Source organism: Histomonas meleagridis (assembly GCF_020186115.1).
Source record: "Histomonas meleagridis strain 2922-C6/04-10x chromosome Unknown contig_16, whole genome shotgun sequence".
NCBI classification, from domain to species: domain Eukaryota; phylum Parabasalia; order Tritrichomonadida; family Dientamoebidae; genus Histomonas; species Histomonas meleagridis.
In genome coordinates, this window is record NW_027150781.1 from 745,568 (window position 1) to 765,603 (window position 20,036).

The following is a 20,036-nucleotide window of genomic DNA, read 5'->3' on the forward strand; positions in this document are numbered from 1 at the left end:
ATTAATTTTAAATTATTTGACAACGAAAACAATAAATTTTCCATTTGATTCAGAAGAAATTGTTAAATTGTTATCGATTTTAATTATTGAATTATATGAATTTTATCCTAATTTTATAAAGAATAATGAAACTTTTAATAAAAATGAATATTTTATTGATAAATTTTATATGCAAAATATATTAAAATCTATTTTATTAACATTTTATCATTCAGAACAAAAATCAAATTTGTTGTTATTAATGTTTAATAATTCATTAAATACAATTTCATCAGATAAAGATTCATTTGATTATATAATAAAAAATTTATCGAATTCATTTAAATATATAATAAATAAAACTTTTAATAAATTTTCTATTAATGAAATAATGAATGATCAAAACGTTATTGGGTTTATACCAATATTACAAACTTCGCCTTCATTTAATGTTAAAATTCTTATAAATAATAATATAACATTAACTTCGAACATTGATAACATTCGTTTTATCGAATTAAAACAAATTCCAATTTCAGGTTATATACAATTCACTCAAACATTTGAATATCTTAAATTGATATTTATTCCAATATATCAAACATTAAATGATTCGAATTTATATACATCTAATTCATCAATTCGAATTTTATATTTTTTGTTAAATATTTTCTTTTTAAATTATAAAAATCAGAACATTACACAAAAAGTGATGGATTATTTTAAAAAAGAATTTTTAACAAAAATTATTAATGTATTAAATAATAATTATATATTTGGTAACTTATTTTGTTATGATTTCATTGCTTCTTTATTATCATTTATTCAATGGAAAAATGATGATTTAATATATTTAAACATTTTTTCTCAATATTTTAATAAATTTGAAACTTCTATTAATAAATGGACAAAGTTAAATACATCTGAACATCATTCGATATTAATTAAAATGATTTATGATTTGACAATCATTAATACAAAAATTTATGATATTTTAGAACAAAACTTTCCAACGAAACAACAAATCAAATATTGTTTTAAGATTTTAGATGATAAATATAATGAAAAGCCTAAAAATATATTTAATGAAATTGTTTTAAATTTTGTAATTGTTTCAGCGTTATCAAATGATTGGAATTACATCACAAAATTTCCTTCGTTTTTAATTTTCGATTTATTCATTAATTCTTATCATGAAAACGAAACCATAAATATAACTAATTATAATGACTTCGTTAAAGATGATTTAAATAATGACATGTTTCGTAACATTATATTACAAAATGCTTCTTCTATAAAAATCGAATTCGATGGAATCGATCGAATTTATGCTTATGTAAATGATATAATTGTTAAGCCAATTATAGGCGAGAAATATTTCGTTGTAAATTCTGATCATTTTAAATTACAAATACCTTCAAATATACAAAAATTTGATATTAAAATATCAATTCATAAATTAAAACAAAATATTCGTAAAAAAACTTTTGTTAATAACTTTAAACAATTCGCTTTAAATGTTCGTTTTATATCGAAAAATTGGAACAAAAAATTCGACGAATTATTATTAAAGAATTTAAACTCTACTTTAAAATATAATAATAAATTAAAAAATATCCCTAAACAAATCTTAGACGAAAGAATTTATTTAATTCAAAGACTTGATAATAATATTGACAACTTACTAAAATGTGTCGACTTAACCGAAAAACTGCCACTCTCAAATTGTCTGCTATCGGCGAAGGCGGCCGTTAAGACTCAGAGAAAAATTTCAATGTTCCGTGAAAAAGTTCTGAGTGAACTTGATGAGGGCCCAAGACTTAACTTAAAGTTTAATAGAAGTAAAGCGGCTTTATATATGGCACATCCTGAAAGACAGGACGCAGAACCTTTAATCGAACAATTAATGAAACAAGTACCAAAAAGAGCATTTAAAACATTAAAAAGAGATTCTGTGCCTTGGCATGTGGAATTAATAGGTGAAGGTGCAACAGACGCAGGTGGACCAGCTAGAGATATATTCTCTCAAATGTGTATTGAGGTAATGAACCCAATAACAGGATTATTTATAGAAACACCAAACAGAAGAAATAACATAGGCGAAAATCAAGAAGTTTTAATACCAAACTCTTATGCAATATCTGAAGAAATGCAACAAAGATTCGTATACGTTGGATTATTAATGACAATTGCTTTCATTTCAAGATTACAACAGCCATTTAAATTGGCCGAATTTGTATGGGCTTATTTAACAGGCGAGCCCTTAACTATAGAAGATATTTATGCAGTTGATAATGCATTTGAAAGATTAATGAAAGAAATTGATAATAATGAAATTAATGATGAAGAAGCTAAACGTAGGGGATTAACATTCACAGCAATTGATTCACATGGAGCTGAAGTAGATCTATTTCCTGGCGGTAGTAGTGTGAAAGTCACTCAAGAAAAACTGACAGAATATTCACAGCTTTACAAAAAGTACCGACTTGATGAGATGAAACTTCAATTGGATCGTCTTAAAGAAGGAATTCGATATTTTTTCCCGGAAGAAGCCACATCATTACTCTCTCCATGGGAATTGGAACTTCTTGTTTGTGGCGATATGAAAGTATCAGTTGATGATCTTAAAAAACATTGTAAATATGATGCGAAAGATCATTCAACACAAATGCTATGGGAAGTGCTCGAAGGATTCTCTCCTGAAGAACGTATGTTATTCATTAAGTTTGCAACTGGTCGAATGGGATTACCGCCACCAGGAATGAAATGGCATAGCGAACTATCTATAGTATGGGTGCAAGCACATGCAATCGATGATCAGCAAATGCCACTTCCTACAGCAGCTACTTGCTCATCTTCAATTAGAATCCCAAGATATTCAACTAAAGAATGGATGGCAAGAAAAATAAGAGCTGCCATATTGTTTGGAACTGAGATAGATACTGATAGGCAGGTTGATTTCTCGCAAATTGCGCCTTTATCATAAATTGTATCTAATATCTTTTTTTTTTTAAAAAAATAATAATTATAAAACACAAAAATATTAATTAATATAGGGAGTATAACGTCCAAAGTTAAAAAAATAATAAGGTGATTAAGTGTAAGCGAAAAATTCCACAATGGGATTTTTATATAACTCGAAAATATTAATAAACATAGAGATTAAACTCTATACCACTTGTCTTTAAGTGGTTGTTTTATGCTAAAAAAATTCAACATATGCTTTTACATGGAGGTTGCCGATGTAATGTCATTGAATTCAATTTATTTTCTATTTTTATCAAAATTTAAAAATTTATAATTAAAAATGTTTTCAGTTCTCATGTCACATCATTATATTGAAATTTGTTAATGCTTAAACGGGAAATTTCTCTAAAATGTACGAAAGAATTTTGATAAAACCTTTATAAATACAAAATATTGATTATATTCTATTTAATGACACTTCAAATTTTAAAATTTCATAGTGGAATTTTTTGCAACAAATCGAAATAATATTATATGAAAAAAATTAAACATGGTGCAAAATTTTATATAAAAACAATTTCATTTTAACTTTACTATTATTTGATAATAAATGAGCCAAAATATTCAATTATAATAAAAATATTTCAATATTTTGAGAATTTAAAAAAAATCAATAAATTTGCGATTTCAAATTTTTTTAAATTAAAATACAAAATTATATTTATTAAGGTACTTCTGTAACATAGAAAAAATTGACTTGATTTTATTAAGAATAAGGTTCATTTTTTGGGAGTTGAACATTTGGTGTAAAAAAATGCACTTTTGTTGAATGGTTACGTTCGTTGTTATTTATGGGGATACAGGAACTGGAAAATTGGCAATTGGGACAAGACTTTGTAAAGGAGTTTTTGAACCGTATAGATCTGACCTGCCTTATGACTTTGAACCAACTTTATCAGTTGATGGTGTAAATGCGTCACTATATATTTATATAACTGGTGGCGGTGGTGAATTTGCAAAGGTCAGGGACATAATTATTTCTTCAGCAAAGGGTTTTATTGTTGTATATGCAATAAATTGTCGCCCCACGTTTGAAAATGCAGAATATTATTGTAGGAATATTATCAAAAACAGAGGCAATCAAATACCAATTGTTATATGTGGAAATAAGTGTGATCTCGAAGAAGAAAGGAAGATATCTCAATTTGAAGGCAAACGACTTGCAAAAAAATATGGTGCAGAATTCATTGAGACATCAGCTAAGGATGATATAAATATCGAAGCTGCATTTTCTATTCTTGTCAGAATGATGAGAAAACCACCTAATATAAACAAACAAGAGAAAGAAACCTGCACTACACATTAAGTACATTGTTTTTATGTCTAAAAATGGAATTTATTACTTATCGCATTTTTTCGTATTTATTTTTATTTGATGCTATGCATGTTATCAATGAGTTGTATACAATTTTCTTCATAAAAACATATTTAAAAACTAGATTTTTATTACATATTATTACACGCAAATGCATGTGAACATTATTTATCAAACACTTCTATCAATGAGCTTTCTGGTAACACATTTAATCCCTTTATTGGCTTCGATGAAACTTTTGCTCTTTCGCCAACAGTAAATTCGCCTTTGTCCAACGACACATTCACAAGCAAAACATTGCCGTCGACCAGACCGACGACCACAGGCCTTGTGAACACAGTGAATCCGAAGCTTGCTGTGTCCAACGCAGTGATTTTTGCGCCAACATCAATTTTCCGGATAAATGTTCCATTTAATGTATATTGATACAAAATATTCCCTGATGCAACAAATAGCGCATCTGTTTCTTTGTCAACTCGAACCAATTCCACATTTTTGATTCCAATTGAACAAATTTTAAAACCTGAAGAAATTGACCAAATCAATATTTCTTTATTATTCACAGTTAAGCACAACATAAACTTACGATATATATAAGAAAATAATGGATTCCTCATATGAAATTGAATTTGCCCTTTTAAAGTTAAAGTTTCATTCGAAACAATAGCTTTCATTATATAAACGGTCGAAACCGCTGTTGTAACGGCAATTAAATCATCGGAAACCGTCACATCGTTGATGAACTCAAATGACGGAAATGAAATATCACAAAACATTTCGTCAATTGAAACCGTCAACTCTGCTGCAATTTTTGAATAATTTACGTTGATTTTACTTGGATTGAAATTTGAATATGCCATTGAATACTTTAAAACGTATTTTGCATTGAAATTGTTTTGAATTGACTTCGAAATCGGATGCTTCGAATCAAATATAAAATTAGGTAATTGTCCACATTGTGTCATCCATAAATGTTTTTGTGCTCTTCTTTCTTGTGAACAATTTGGTTCTTGATAAGATAACTCTGAAAATGTGTTTAAATGTGAAATAGCTTCGTTACCAAAGTTTAATACACCGAAAACTAAATCGAACCAAACATTTAAATTTTTACGAACTTTTTCATCTTCTAAAATATATTTATGTAACTCAACGAATTTAAATGGATCACTTGCCCATTTTGGCATTTTAACATCATATGGTTGATTATCAGGAAACACAAAATTGTTTAAATTAAGAAACATTTCAGGGAAACAATAAACCTCTGGGATGAATTCATATTTTGTTGTACAATTTAATGAAAAGTCCAAAGGAATTGAGAAAAAGTTTCTTTCCTTAATGTCCCACCCCTTATTTATAAACCATTGAATTCTGCAAAATGGCAAAATTCTAATTAACGTTCCCGAGACCGTTAAAGGGTTTGATATGTTTTCTGAGTGATGGAATTTGCTCATTTCGTATCTTCTTATGATTAATTGATCATTATGGTTAAAAACAGACCCAATTGGGTAATTAAAATCGCGTAAATTATTGTCGAAGGTTAAGACGTCATTTTGATAATCTTTAATCACTTTAGGGAATATTGGATAAGAACATAAATCAGAAAAAGAACGACCCGCGAAAAGATTCACGAATTTTATATATTCGAAATTTGAAATTTTTCCATTTATCCAATCATTCATTACGATAGATAACGAAGGGAAATTTTTCTGTTTAATTTCTGGAAGAATTTTAAATTTATTTGTTTGTATAATAAATGAGCCGAAAGTTTCAGTTGTTAATTCATAACATGTTTGGATTGATGCATAATTATAAGGCAACAAAGAGATTATATTAAAGTTTTGTATTATTAAAACGAAATGACCACAAAACATTGAATATTGACCTAATTCGCCTAATAAAATCGATTCAATCAAATTAACTAATAAATTTGGTAATAATTCGATGTCATTATTTTTATAATTACAATTTAATAATATTCGAAATGAATTTTCATATTTGAATATAATTGACGGAACATTTAAATCAAATCGAATGATTTTACATGGAATTATTTGGTTATAACCAGGAAATACATTCGAGAAAAGTTGTAAAACTGATACACATTGGAATATTTGTGAATATTTAAATAAGTCTTTAGGTAAATATGATGGATATTCTTCAATGATCGCTTTAAAATGCATAAATGAATATTTTGTTGAGTTTGGTTTAATTGTTTCTTGTGCTGTTGAATCATTTGGTGTTTTAATTGGGAAAATCGATGGTAATATAATCTTTCGACAAATGTTTGTTGATGAAACAAATGGCGAAATTCGGAATGATTTTGGTTTTGATGTAAAACTTTTGGAACACATTTCGAACATTTGTATTATTGAATATGTATTCTCTAAATTTCGTGTGTTTATATTTATAATGTTTGAAAACTCACGAATTAATTGTAATGATTTTACGGATGATATTATAGCGATGTTATATATATTTGTTATAATATTTTCATGTAATAGATTTAAGATTTGCTCTTCTAATTTATACTTCGATAATAATATTTTTCGATCGATTTGATCATTTGAATAAATTTGTTGGAATTCATCAAAATTTATTTCCTTTTGTAATAGTTCTTCATATGAATTAGAAATGGAAATTTGATTTATTATCATGTTTTGTGAATTTTCGGGATATTCTTCTTTAACAATTCGTTTAATTATTATATAAAATTTACTGGTAAAGTTTTGTGGTGGATTAACTTTCGATTTTAGAAACAAATATAATAAAATTATCGCTTTAATTCGATAACTTTTAACTAAAAACGTTTCAATGTTTGCATTTAATAAATCGAATAATAAAGTTAACATTTCATTCGGAATATTATTAAAGTTATTTATAAAAACATTTAGAAATTCAATAAATATCTTTGGAGAAGTCGAACAAAATAAAATTACTTGACTCCAAAACATTCCATTATTAAAATAACTTTGATATTTCTCTAAACAAAAATCAATCGAATATGATAAATTTTTATATATTATTTGATCACAATTCCTTAAATTCTTAAATATATTTGATATTATATGTAATAAGATTTGTGGATCAGAATAATTACATAAAAGTTGTAAATTATTTATAAAACTTGTCGTTGCTTTTTTATTAATGAAATATATTAATGAATTTGAAAATAATTTAGATAAAAACAAGAGAAATTGATCTGGAAAAGGTTTGTTTAATATGATTTTATCAAGAAATTGTTTTAATAATGATGAAAATATATTATAACCATTATCAAATGTATTATTCATAATTAAAATTTCATTTTGTGTAAATGTTACCAAATTTGAATAATCGAAAATTTTTGGTTTAAATGTATTTAATATATTTATTATTCCTCCATTTAATAATTCGATTAAAAATGGTAAATTTTGTTTATCATATAATAAATTATATTGATTTTCAAATAATATATAAACAACTTCATATATCTTTTGTGTATATAACGAAGGTGAAATTTTTGAAACTGATATTAAAAACGAATATAAAATTGGCAAAAAAATTGGTTTTTTAATTGTTAATAAATGATAATTCTTATCAAAATCAAATTTCCCATCGATTATTAATTCGATAATTAAAGAAAATATAATTTCATGTTTATAAAACCTTTGAATTACTTTACAAATTAAAGGCAAATGATTTATATTAATAAAATTGCTTAATTTTTTTAAATATTGCATTATAAACTTTAATATACATTTTTTAGATGATGTTAAAGCGATTATTAAAATCTCTTTTTCATTTAAGATTTGATATTTACAATTCGTTTGGAAGTTTTCAAGTAATATAAATATTTCTTTTTGATGATTACTTTTAATGAAGAATAAACTTAATAAAGAATTAATATGTTCACAATCAATAGATGAACTAATATTTAATAAGTTTTGATATAATATAATTGATTTTAATCCTTTTAACAAATTAAAACTTTGGAATTGTGAACCGATATAAGTTAATAATGGTATAATATGTTGTGTAATTACTTTATTATCGAAAATTAAAATTAAAAAATAATAAAACAAAAAAACATTTTTCGATTCAATAATTTCATAATTTAAAATTTTTTTCTTTGTTGATAATATTGGAAATAATCCATGATAAAAGAACTCTGATAATAAATCTTTAGACATTGAAAATAATAATTGAATGTCGAATAATAAATAACAAAAATATTCAGTTCGATCATTAATCGAAGTAATATTATTTAATGTATCAAGATAATATGATATATATTGAAATGGAAATGTTCCTTCGATATTAGTTAATGAAAATATAAATCGTTTAAAATAGAAATGTTGTAAATAATTCGGTAAAACTTTTGATATTAATGAACATAATTTTAATATTTTATCTTTTTGAGTTTCATTTGTTTCATGATCAAAAAGTTCAAATATTTTATTAAGATAATATAAATCAGAAAAAATAGTAGATAATGAATATATTGGTATGAATATAAAATTCGAATTTGTTTCATCAATTTTTGTAATATTTTCTTTTGTTTGATATTCTTCTAAACGTTTAATTTGAACAATTTGATAAGGAAATGTATATATTAATGATCGAAGATAGAAATGTGCTGATTTATTATTTTTACTTCCAATTATTATTTCATTTAATGTACCTTTTTCATAAAAAATAGCTTTATTGTTTATATAAAAAAATGTCTTTGAAGGCATTTTAGATGATGTTATAGTAAATTGTATCCAATTGTTAAAATTAATCATTGCGATTTTCTTATTATTCGCAAATATAAAGTTATTTTTTATTGATATTATAATACTGTTATTAATTATAAATAATTCATACATTTCATCATTTTTCGGTTCAATAAATTTTAAATCAAATACAATCGAATCAAATTCTTTATTAAACAAAACATAATTATTCGAAAAAAATTCAAATTCAGAAAACTTTTCTTCATAATTATTAAAATAATCATTTACTATATCGATTTTATTTTCGATTAAATATAATAAATCATTTGGATCTATATAACATTTCATTATATTATTCATATTTAATATTTTCGTATAATCGATTTTAAGTTTATTATATATTGGTATAGAATATCTTCCAATTAAATAATTATTATAATCAGATTCAAAGTTTATATTTATTTCATTACATAATGGTAACAAAGAAGGAATTAATAAAATTTTATTCGATGATATTATAATATTTTCGATAATTTCTTTTGATAATTTAAATATTAAACTTTTTTTCGATTGTTTTTGAATCCATTCATCAATAAAATGATAATAATTATAATCTTTAAAAAAAGTTAAAAAATTAATTAAATTGTTTTCATTATTTAAACATATATTTAAGTCACAATATTTTAATTCATCAACAAATTCCTTTTTTATAAATAATTTCTGTAACAATTTTTGTATATTTCTATTATTTAAATTATCAATGATTATATCAAAAAAAGAAGAAAAGTTTTGTTTAATTATTTCGGTAATTTCTAAGTTAATTTTTAATTTAAAATGTATAACAATTTCAACATATTTATAATATGACTCAAAATTATATTTATTTCGATTTATATCAAAAATGATTTGTAACAAACTCAAAAAAACATTATAAACATTACCAATGTTATAAATTTCATCAATTTTTAAATTTAATATGAAAACATCAATGAAATATTTATCATTAAAATCATTTGAATTAATATCATAAACTTGTATTAAATCAATAAACCAATTAAATATATGATTATAAAGAACATTTTCTTTAACTGGTAATTTAATATTATCAATAAACTTTTTAATTAACAAAGAAATGTTTTTCGTTTTATTCGTTAAATAAATTCCACATATTTTATTAAACTCAAAAAAAAATAAAATGTCTGTACATATTTCAGGTATAAACCAATTCGAAATATCGAAATTAATATCAGTTATTAATGAAATTGATTTATTCCCAATGTTCTGAAGAATTTTAAGTTTAATTTCAGTTGATAATTCAGGCATTTGATATAAAGAATTAAAAAATGGTAAAAAATTAGAGTTAACATGTTTGGAATCATATAAGATCGAACGATATATTTCCCAAATAACATTATAATTACTATGGACTAATATATTATTGATTGTCTCAAGCGAATCATTTGTAAACGTAGGAAAACCATTCGTTTTTGATATGGATCTTTGAGTATCAATATGATAAAGAATTACTGATAAAGTATCGTTGGTGGCAAACTGAAGCATTTTGCATATTTGATCAAGTACAAAATGTGGCTTCTTATAAGATATTGAATTAATTAATTCTTTGGTATAAAATAATGGAAGAATATGAATAAGTGGACCAGGGCTACCATTTGAAATTGTTGAATAGCATCGGTCATAAACAAGATCAAGACCATCTTGTTCAAGCAGTTGATTACAAAAATTTGTATCTGAAAATAAAATATGTAAAGCTTCAAGAAAATCTTTTTCTCTACACAAACTGTCATCAAGAATGGAACTTAAAAAGAAATTTACATATGGTTTTACATCAAAAAGGAATTGAAAATGAAAATGATTAAAAATTAAAATTATCTTGACAATTGTACGATAATCTCCTGGATTTAAGTGATCAAGGATAGTTGACATTTTGTTTGCTAAATCTTTCATACTTTGTAAATCTGATTCTGATGGAATTTGATTCATTTTGGAGGAGAAGTATTGAATAAACTTTGGAAGACATGACTTTAGGAACTCTATTTTTTGATCAGGATCATTTATTTTTTCAAGTTCTTCGCTTGAAATTAAGGGATTTTCCATCTTTGAGATGAACGTTTATTCAAAATGCCATCTCGTTCTTGTTCCAGCAATATATAATAAATGGTCATAAAACACATGAAAATGAAAGTTAAGCATGTAATCTTGCTATTTTTTAAAACATTTTACTATATGAAAAAAAATCATTAATCATCTTTTCAATTTGTTCAAGAAAAATATCTTAAAATTCTGGATAATTAATTTCCAATGAAAAATATTTTACTCGAACAAGGGAAATATGAAAAGTCGATTAATACATAATTAATTTGATTTAAAATGCATTGAGCATACTTTTTATAAAATAATACTAATGTGTAATGCTATTACTACCACAGTAAACATTAGATATATAAAAAATTATTTCATAAAATTATCATAAAATTTTTTTTAAAAAAATGAAGATACCTCAATAATTTTGTTTATTTTTCATATAGAAAGAGATAGAATATCTTTTATTAGATTATTTTAGATATGAAAACATATTTAATATGTAGGCAGATTCTTTTCTTTTGCTTGTTTTTTCATCATCCTGATGAAAAATAAAATGTTGTGCTTTATTATCAGATTGAGATGCAGCCCTTTCTTCATTGAAATCACACCTATTTCCATATATAATAATTGGTATTTGACTGCCTCTTTTTTCAACATAAAATTCTGTATTTTCAAACGTTCTGCTCAATTTATCGCATACGTGAAAATAAAATCATTTGCTTAATTCATCACCTCTTTCAGTTATACAAATTGTAACCACAAAAATTATAAGAGAACACTTTTCGACCGTTAACTTCAATACAAAAAACGGTTTGGTCAGCCTTTCCAAATGTCTACCACCGTTGTTGCTGCTGAACACAAGCCAATCATAAAGAAGAAAAAGACAAGGTTCAATCGTATCCAATCAGATCTTTTTGTTCGTGTTAAGTCTAGCTGGCGTCTTACTCGTGGTATTGATTCAAGATTTCGTAAGAACCAACGCGGAACACCAGCACATCCAAAATGCGGTTATGGAAGCGATAAAGAAACAAAGTATATGCTTCCAAATGGTTTCAGACCAGTTATCGTTCATAATGTAAAAGAACTTGAACCATTGTTCACCAACAACACAAAGTATTGCGCAGTTATTCATCATGCTGTTGGAGGAAAGCTTCGCCGTCAAATTGAAAAGGCTGCACAAGAAAAGAATATCTTCGTTTACAATGCTGGCTGCAGAATGAAGAAGGAAGAACAATAAAAATCCTGATTTATTCTCATCAATTACACTTTTTATTTATTTTTGTTAATAACACAAAGTGAAAATATGATTTTGAATTTCGACTATTTAAAATAAATATGAAATATGTTTTATTACATTATCGATGCATTACAAAAGGGAAATCAGAAGAAAAGTTATGTGAATTTGCGAACAAATTTCCAGAGAGATTTGATCTTTTCTTCTGGTAATGACCCTACATCGATTTTTACTTCATTTCGTGATTGCGGATCAATGTCAATGATCTTTCCCAACTCTTCTTCTTTATTTTTGATATTGACAGAATTAAGTTTATCTGCCAAAATAGCTAATGAAGATTCTTCAAATCCGTTTTTCATCATTTCGATTGGAACTTGAGACGAGTGAATATCGCAATTCTTAGGAGGATGTGCTAATACTTCTAGATAATGTGAATATAATAAATTTAATCTTTGAGAATACATGGTTGCAGACCCCATTGTAATAAGAGAATAAAACTTGTCAAATTTCTTTTTGAAAAATAATGCAATTCCTGATATGTAGGAATCAAGAGAATTGTATTTAATTGCATTATCAAAAATCAAACAAAAATCTTCTCCCCAACTTTGAACTGTCTGATAGTAATCTCTTTCTTTTAGCCTCCCGTATAATGTTTTTAAATCCATTGGATGTTCAATCAATTGTTTATATTCTGCATATTGACTTTCTGTTAATGTTGTAGACACTGGTTCTCTAAATGGTGCTGAGAGAGGGTCTTTCATTACCTTAGTTGTGAAACTGCAGCACTGTGTGTATATGCTTCCTCGAAGCATGGATTTGAATTCAAACAAACATTGTCAAATTCTGATTACAGATTAGCAACAGGCCCTGTGTTTAAACACGCATAGTGTCATTCTCATTAGGCTGAAGTTGATATATTCTAAAGACACAGGCGCCTGGAAATTTTATAAGTAAATTATAACAACCATGCTCACCTCACCTGATTTTTGACGAATTAATTAATTAACAACGTTCTCTTTTCTTTTTTTCAAATTTTTATTAATAAAATATTCAATATTTATCGAAAATATTCCATGGAACAATATATTTGATTTATGTATTTGTTACTTAATGAATCTTATAAATGATATACCTGAATTGATTTTAAAAATTTACTTTCTACAAATTTCAAAAATATCATATATATAAGTATAATAATAATTATTGAAAAAATTTATGAAATACGAAAATAAAATATGCTTAATAATGCGTTTAGTTTTCCATTATAATCATTGATTTTTATCATAATTTTTATCAAGCACTTAATTTAATAATTATACTTTATAAAAATTATCAGAGAAAATCATTATATATTTAAATTATAGTTTGTTTAATACTTAATAGATCAAATTTTGAAATTATAAAAAAGAATTTTGAATAATTTTAAAGATTTAACATTTTTAATTTGAATGAAAAATGGAAAATTACACCAAACCTTTAGATAATTTCCAAGTATTAGATAGTTTTTACCTTTATATATAAAAAAGAAAATATTGTTATTCTTTATTTAAAAAAAATTTAAAAAAAACCAATTTCCTAAAAACTAATAATAATATATATATCATTTTTATTATAAGTAACATGGCTTATTATTCATTTTCATCACAAAAGTATGTGTCTGATATTGACATAAATTTTTTAAAAACATCCCAAACGAAAGAAGAAGAAATTAATCAAAATATCGTTAAACTCATCTCAAATTTTATCAAACGTATATCTATAAAGAACACACAAGAATCCTATTATTTAATTGAGAAAATGATTGAACAAATTTTTCATTATTTTATCCTATATCATTTTTTTGTTATCAAATCATTCGCTTGTCTTCATGTCACATTTTGACGATATTTGAAATATATACCAACGATAACACACACTATACCCTATTTACTAGTATTAATATTTTGCTTGTATCTCTGTTATTTATATTATCAGTTAGCTCTAATGTAAATGCATGAATACAATAATATTATAAAGTGTATAGTAAGAAAAACTTCATCAAAAAATTGTTCGAAACAACAAGACAAAAGAAAATTCTCATTCATAGTCTTCTTGTATGAAGGATTTTTATTTGGACGAAGATGAAAAGTGACAAAGAAGGATTGACTAGTTTATATAAATGGGGTCATCCCTTTTATCGTTTTTCTTTCAAATATGATTCATTCCCTCTGTTTACAGAATAAACAAGAAAATGATTTTAATGAAAATCTCCTTGGATTGTATTCGGGTTGTAGGAATGATTGATGTATTTTGTTGTATCATTTAGCAAATTCCAGTGTTTTTCATAAGAAAAATTCATTTTATTTGTTTGATAAAGGATTAATCCTTAATTTTGGTTTTCTTTAGATCCTATTAATTGGAGTTAAGAAAAAAATAACCATCATAATGATATATGACTGATATAGAAAATTATTAATTAAACATGTAGCAAGCATCGTTTTCAAATTGGGGTTTGGCGTTGGGGGTTTGTCCTCTTTGAATTCGTATTCAAAATTCCAGAGCGTTTCAAACAAAAATCAACTTTTTGAATAACAAGACTTTTATTTATGAAGAAAAAACAAATAAACACATTTTGGCATATATATCAGGTTTTACGCGAAATCTTACATATAATAATTAGTACCATAATTTTCATGTCGATATATTCGAAATTATCCATCAGGTTGAATGAAAAATGGCAAAAAGATACAAATTTGCCGATCATTGCATAAAATAAAATTCTTTTATCCAAAGTGAAATCAAAAAAGCGTCACTTTTATCAGAAAAAAAATTGGACAACATGAGCGAACAAGACGAAATCCATGATTTTTTAGCATATAAAGACGAGGATGGCCAATACTATTATTATGACTCAAGTGATTCGTCAGTATCTTACGAATTTCCTTCATATGGTTTTATTTTTGACCCAAATACGAAATCTCTACTTCACGTCCCTCCTGGAAATTGGGTAGATGAAAATGATAAGCCAATAGTTTTTCGAAGCAAAATTGGAATTCCTGAAGTACCAAAAGAAGATTCCAAAATCAATCCTCCAAGAGAAAGTGTCATTGAACTATCGCTCGAGCTTTCCTGTATTGTTTCAACGCCTCTATCACTTCTTAGAGCTTCAGCAAATGTACAAAAAGAAAAAGCTAAAGATGGTGCTGCTCCACCATCCTTTGATCGTAACATGTTTCTCCGAAGTATTGATGCATTCAATGATCCTGATTTCCGTGAGCGATATTTCAAACAACACAAAAAGGAATCCATCTTCTTCCGAAAGATGTATTCATTTGATAATGTTATCAAATTCACATCAAAACCAATCACCAAACCCATCCTTTGTCGTCTTCCTAGGGATGTTATACCAATTGCCCTCAAAGCTTTCAAGTGCATTCTCAAATATAGTCGTGTAATAACCATCAAGAAAAATGCAGATGAAAAGGCAGACCGTGCACTCACCAAGCTAGTAATGCTTCTCTGCCAATACACAGCCCTTCGTGATGAAGTTTTTTTCCAACTCATATCTCAAACGACCAATACACCTAACCAAGATATTTTGCGACGTACGTGGGAACTTTTCCTTGTCGTTGCATCACTTTTCCCATCCACACGCGACTCACAATTATATATCTTATCACATATTGCACATACTGCCCTTGATGAAAACGAGAGTCAGAAAGTGAAAGAGATGGCCCAACTTGCGTACATCCGTTTCGAAAGTCGGTGTTGTATTGGACGAGCTGAAGACTATGATGTCATTGAGCAAAATGGCATCAAAGAATTGTTTGAAACCGACAAATACTCAAAGCAATTCAATACATCGATCTATGAAATTATGTGGTCGCAACGCAAGAAAGTCCCATTATGTCCCATTCCATATATCTTATATTATATGACTCAACTCTTCATTAACAAGAATGGTCTACGTGAAGAAGGGATCTTTATTGAGCCTGGGCAAGAGAAATTAATCAACTTAAATGCAAATATGGCAAATGAAGATATGTCATGTTTACAAAAGATGAACTTATATGACTTATGCGCATTGATTAAGTTATGGTTCCAACAACTAACAAACTCAATAATACCAATGTCGTTTTTGCCCGAATTTAATTTGTTGTGCGAAAATGGGAAATATTTAAATATCCCAAACGCGTTGCCAAAGACGCACATGCATACACTGATGTACTTGACTGGATTCTTACAACATATTGTGAAGTTCGAAAAGTTTAACAAGTTGGGAAGTAACGAATTGGCAAATATATTCGGCCCGCTGTTGGTAAAAACAACAGAAACAGAGCCAAATAGAATCGCAAGCTATAAAAAAAATGCTTCTGATTTTCTATATCAGTTGATTGAAGGTGTGGACACATCGGTGGCATACCCACTCAACTATACACTTCTGCGTTAATTAAATCTAATTGAATGAAATTTTGTTTCGTAATAGTTATGTGATATGGAAATGAATTATATAAAAATCTAAACGTTGAATAATATATTGATGTTCCAGCGTTGTTATTTAGAAGATTATCATTCTCTCATTGTTATTTAGAAGATTATCATTCTCTCATTGTTATTTAGAAGATTATCATTCTCTCATTATTATTTTGAAGATTATCATTCTCTCATTATTGTTTTGAAGGTTATCATTCTCTCATTGTTATTTAGAAGATTATCATTCTCTCATTATTATTTTGAAGATTATCATTCTCTCATTATTATTTTGAAGATTATCATTCTCTCATTATTGTTTTGAAGGTTATCATTCTCTCATTGTTATTTAGAAGATTATCATTCTCTCATTATTATTTTGAAGATTATCATTCTCTCATTATTGTTTTGAAGGTTATCATTCTCTCATTATTATTTTTAAGGTTATCATTCTCTCATTATTATTTTTAAGGTTATCATTCTCTCATTATTATTTTTAAGGTTATCATTCTCTCATTATTATTTTTAAGGTTATCATTCTCTCATTATTATTTTTAAGGTTATCATTCTCTCATTGTTATTTAGAAGATTATCATTCTCTCATTATTATTTTTAAGGTTATCATTCTCTCATTATTATTTTTAAGGTTATCATTCTCTCATTATTATTTTTAAGGTTATCATTCTCTCATTATTGTTTTGAAGATTATCATTCACTTATTATTGTTTAGAAGATTATGTTTTAGTTATTAATATTTAGAAGGTTATCATTCACTTATTAATATTTAGAAGATTATCATTCACTCATTGTTATTTAGAAGATTATCATTCTCTCATTATTATTTTGAAGATTATCATTCACTTATTATTGTTTAAAAGATTATGTTTTAGTTATTATCAATTAGAAGATAACTAGTTATTGTACAACGTTATGCCATAAGTTAACATTTTCGTTATTGATATAAATTTATTCACTAGAATAATATTGCGTAAGGACAAAAATAATGTGAAAAATAAATTTAGATTCCAAAATTTTATTTATTTCAACGTATTAAACTATAAGCAACTTTTTACAGCTGTATTTACTTGTTTACATGAAAAGTGTTTGACAAAAGGCAATTAAACGGGGCATCCCACTATTGAATGAGCGATGATGACGAAGAAGTGGTGATCGAGGATGACGATGACGAAAATTTCACATTACCAAGTAGCCAAATAGACCCACCACTTTCTAAAAGCGGTGACCCCAATTTTTTTAATCATATTTTATGTTTCATTAATTATTTACCAAATTTTAATGCAACCCTCAGTGATAACATTCTTAGCTTCAAAGTTCCTAAGGATGTCCTTCCGCTTTCACTTCAAATGGTTTGTGGATTTCATTTTTCACCAACTTTATTAGATATTGAATTAACATTTAAAACTCTTGATTGGGATACTCCACTTGAAAAAATGAAAGTACTTCATCCTATCTTTAAAACAAATTATGTTGGTCGCCCATTGGTGGAAGATGCAATTCGGAATTTCTTTTCACCTAACTACATATCATCAGATATTTCTCGTGCATCAATATACCTATTCCAAGCACGTGGAGTTGTTGATCATAAAAAATTAAACCAACTCATAGCAGAAAATTTCGATCCAAAGTCAGCCGAAATAGCACTTGTTTTATGTCGAAACAATATTAACTCTGCAAGGAAATTTCTTCTTACCGGAAATCTCTCAACTAACGCCACTTCTTGTCCAGTTCAATTTGAAGATTCACCACTTATCTTTCTTGTTATAGAGATTGTTAATGCATTTCTTGATCTCAATGACCATTGTTGTATTTGTCGCAAAAAGCTCCCTTTTTCAGGTATAAAACCATCAATTTGTGATAGTAAACTTTGTGCTGTAGGCTTCAATGAGATTGGTGTTGGCACGTCTGTAATTCAAGAAATACGACGTGATCCCCTCGCAGCAGATTGGATATTAACGATTTATTCCGGCGCTCTCGCTGAACCGAAATATCTAAACCCATCACCGCCAACCGCTCTTCTCGACTTTTCGAAAGGTTTACTCAGGACTCTTCCGTCAATGGAAGATTTGATATTGTCATGTTTAACAGATTCTGATATCTCCAAAACGTATGGTAAGAATGCCCTAGAATTTCTTCGATGGTTATTACTTACCAACAAGTCACAAATAATATCATTACCTAAAGCATTACAAATTAAAGAGATTCCATGTGAATTCCAATTCATGACATTAATATCATCGCCATCTGCAGAGCTTGATTTCCTTCAACGAAAGAATCAATATGGAAGTATCTATCAATGGCATGGAAGTGCAGGATCACGATGGTATTCGATTATGCAAAACGGACTAAAAAATATGTCAAGAATTCCAGGCGAAGTAGTACATGGCGCAGCGCATGGAGAAGGAATATATTTGGCAAGTGATTCGATGCTTTCATTTTCTTATACATTACCAGTGAAAAATTTGTATAAGAACTCGAAATTGGGTAAAAACATTACAATGATTGGACTATGTGAAATAGCAAAAATGCCAAACGGCGTTTTGAATTCACATGGAAATGAAATTAAGACATTGACGGATGAAAAGGCGTGCATAGTAAGATTCGTGTTCGCAACTACAAAACATTTTCATGTAAAGGCAACAAGATTAAAAGCAAAAAGTATTCCAAATTTGGAAATGGTTTTGGAATATATGGGAAACCAAGTACAGAAATAAAATGTTTTTAATAAGATTTTTAATATTAAATATTCGTTAAAACTTGTTGTTAAATTGGTTCGTTTTAATTAATTTTTAAATAGTTTTAGTGTTTTCATTAATGAAACATTTGCTAAGTCGAATACATTACAGCATCACTCCAAAGTGATTTAGCTTTAGCTTTTTCGTACGTGCCAACAATATCATTAACATCTACTCAATTGTTAACTATTCATGAAACACAAATCATTTTAATTAAATAACAATAACACAACTATTTCATATATTGAAACAAAATTTATTTATTATGCTTGCACAATTATAATAATTATGGTGTATATGTATACATGTATAAATGTAAATGAAATGAAAATTAATGATAATAATAAGAGAACAATTATTATTGTTTGATTATTGCATTCATTATTATCGTTACACTTCTTGTTGTTTTATTAATTCGAACTCGAAACAAAACAACAGAAAATAATTTTAACAAAAAAGAAACCATTTGCGACAAGAATTTC

The 20,036-nt window shown here is 26.6% G+C and overlaps 5 protein-coding genes across 5 annotated transcripts; 4 read left to right on the forward strand and 1 right to left on the reverse strand.

Annotated features, from left to right (window-relative positions):
• Positions 1–1,753: 1,753 nt before the first annotated feature.
• On the forward strand, positions 1,754–2,965 carry GO595_002091 (putative E3 ubiquitin-protein ligase HERC1; the record flags this gene model as incomplete). The annotated part of the gene is made up of 1 exon (XM_067914962.1): positions 1,754–2,965. The coding sequence occupies one exon, from the start codon at positions 1,754–1,756 to the stop codon at positions 2,963–2,965; it is 1,212 nt and encodes a 403-aa protein (XP_067777777.1).
• An 8,982-nt stretch (positions 2,966–11,947) lies between these two features.
• Positions 11,948–12,355, forward strand: GO595_002092 (ribosomal protein L32; the record flags this gene model as incomplete). Its single annotated transcript, XM_067914963.1, has 1 exon — positions 11,948–12,355. One exon carries the CDS (start codon positions 11,948–11,950, stop codon positions 12,353–12,355), a length of 408 nt encoding a protein of 135 aa, XP_067777778.1.
• A 155-nt stretch (positions 12,356–12,510) lies between these two features.
• GO595_002093 (Bromodomain containing protein) lies at positions 12,511–13,164 on the reverse strand (the record flags this gene model as incomplete). Its single annotated transcript, XM_067914964.1, has 1 exon — positions 12,511–13,164. The coding sequence occupies one exon, from the start codon at positions 13,162–13,164 to the stop codon at positions 12,511–12,513; it is 654 nt and encodes a 217-aa protein (XP_067777779.1).
• A 2,006-nt stretch (positions 13,165–15,170) lies between these two features.
• Positions 15,171–16,781, forward strand: GO595_002094 (RhoGAP domain containing protein; the record flags this gene model as incomplete). The annotated part of the gene is made up of 1 exon (XM_067914965.1): positions 15,171–16,781. The coding sequence occupies one exon, from the start codon at positions 15,171–15,173 to the stop codon at positions 16,779–16,781; it is 1,611 nt and encodes a 536-aa protein (XP_067777780.1).
• A 1,162-nt stretch (positions 16,782–17,943) lies between these two features.
• GO595_002095 (UBA/TS-N domain containing protein) lies at positions 17,944–19,533 on the forward strand (the record flags this gene model as incomplete). Its single annotated transcript, XM_067914966.1, has 1 exon — positions 17,944–19,533. The coding sequence occupies one exon, from the start codon at positions 17,944–17,946 to the stop codon at positions 19,531–19,533; it is 1,590 nt and encodes a 529-aa protein (XP_067777781.1).
• Between the last annotated feature and the right edge of the window lie 503 nt (positions 19,534–20,036).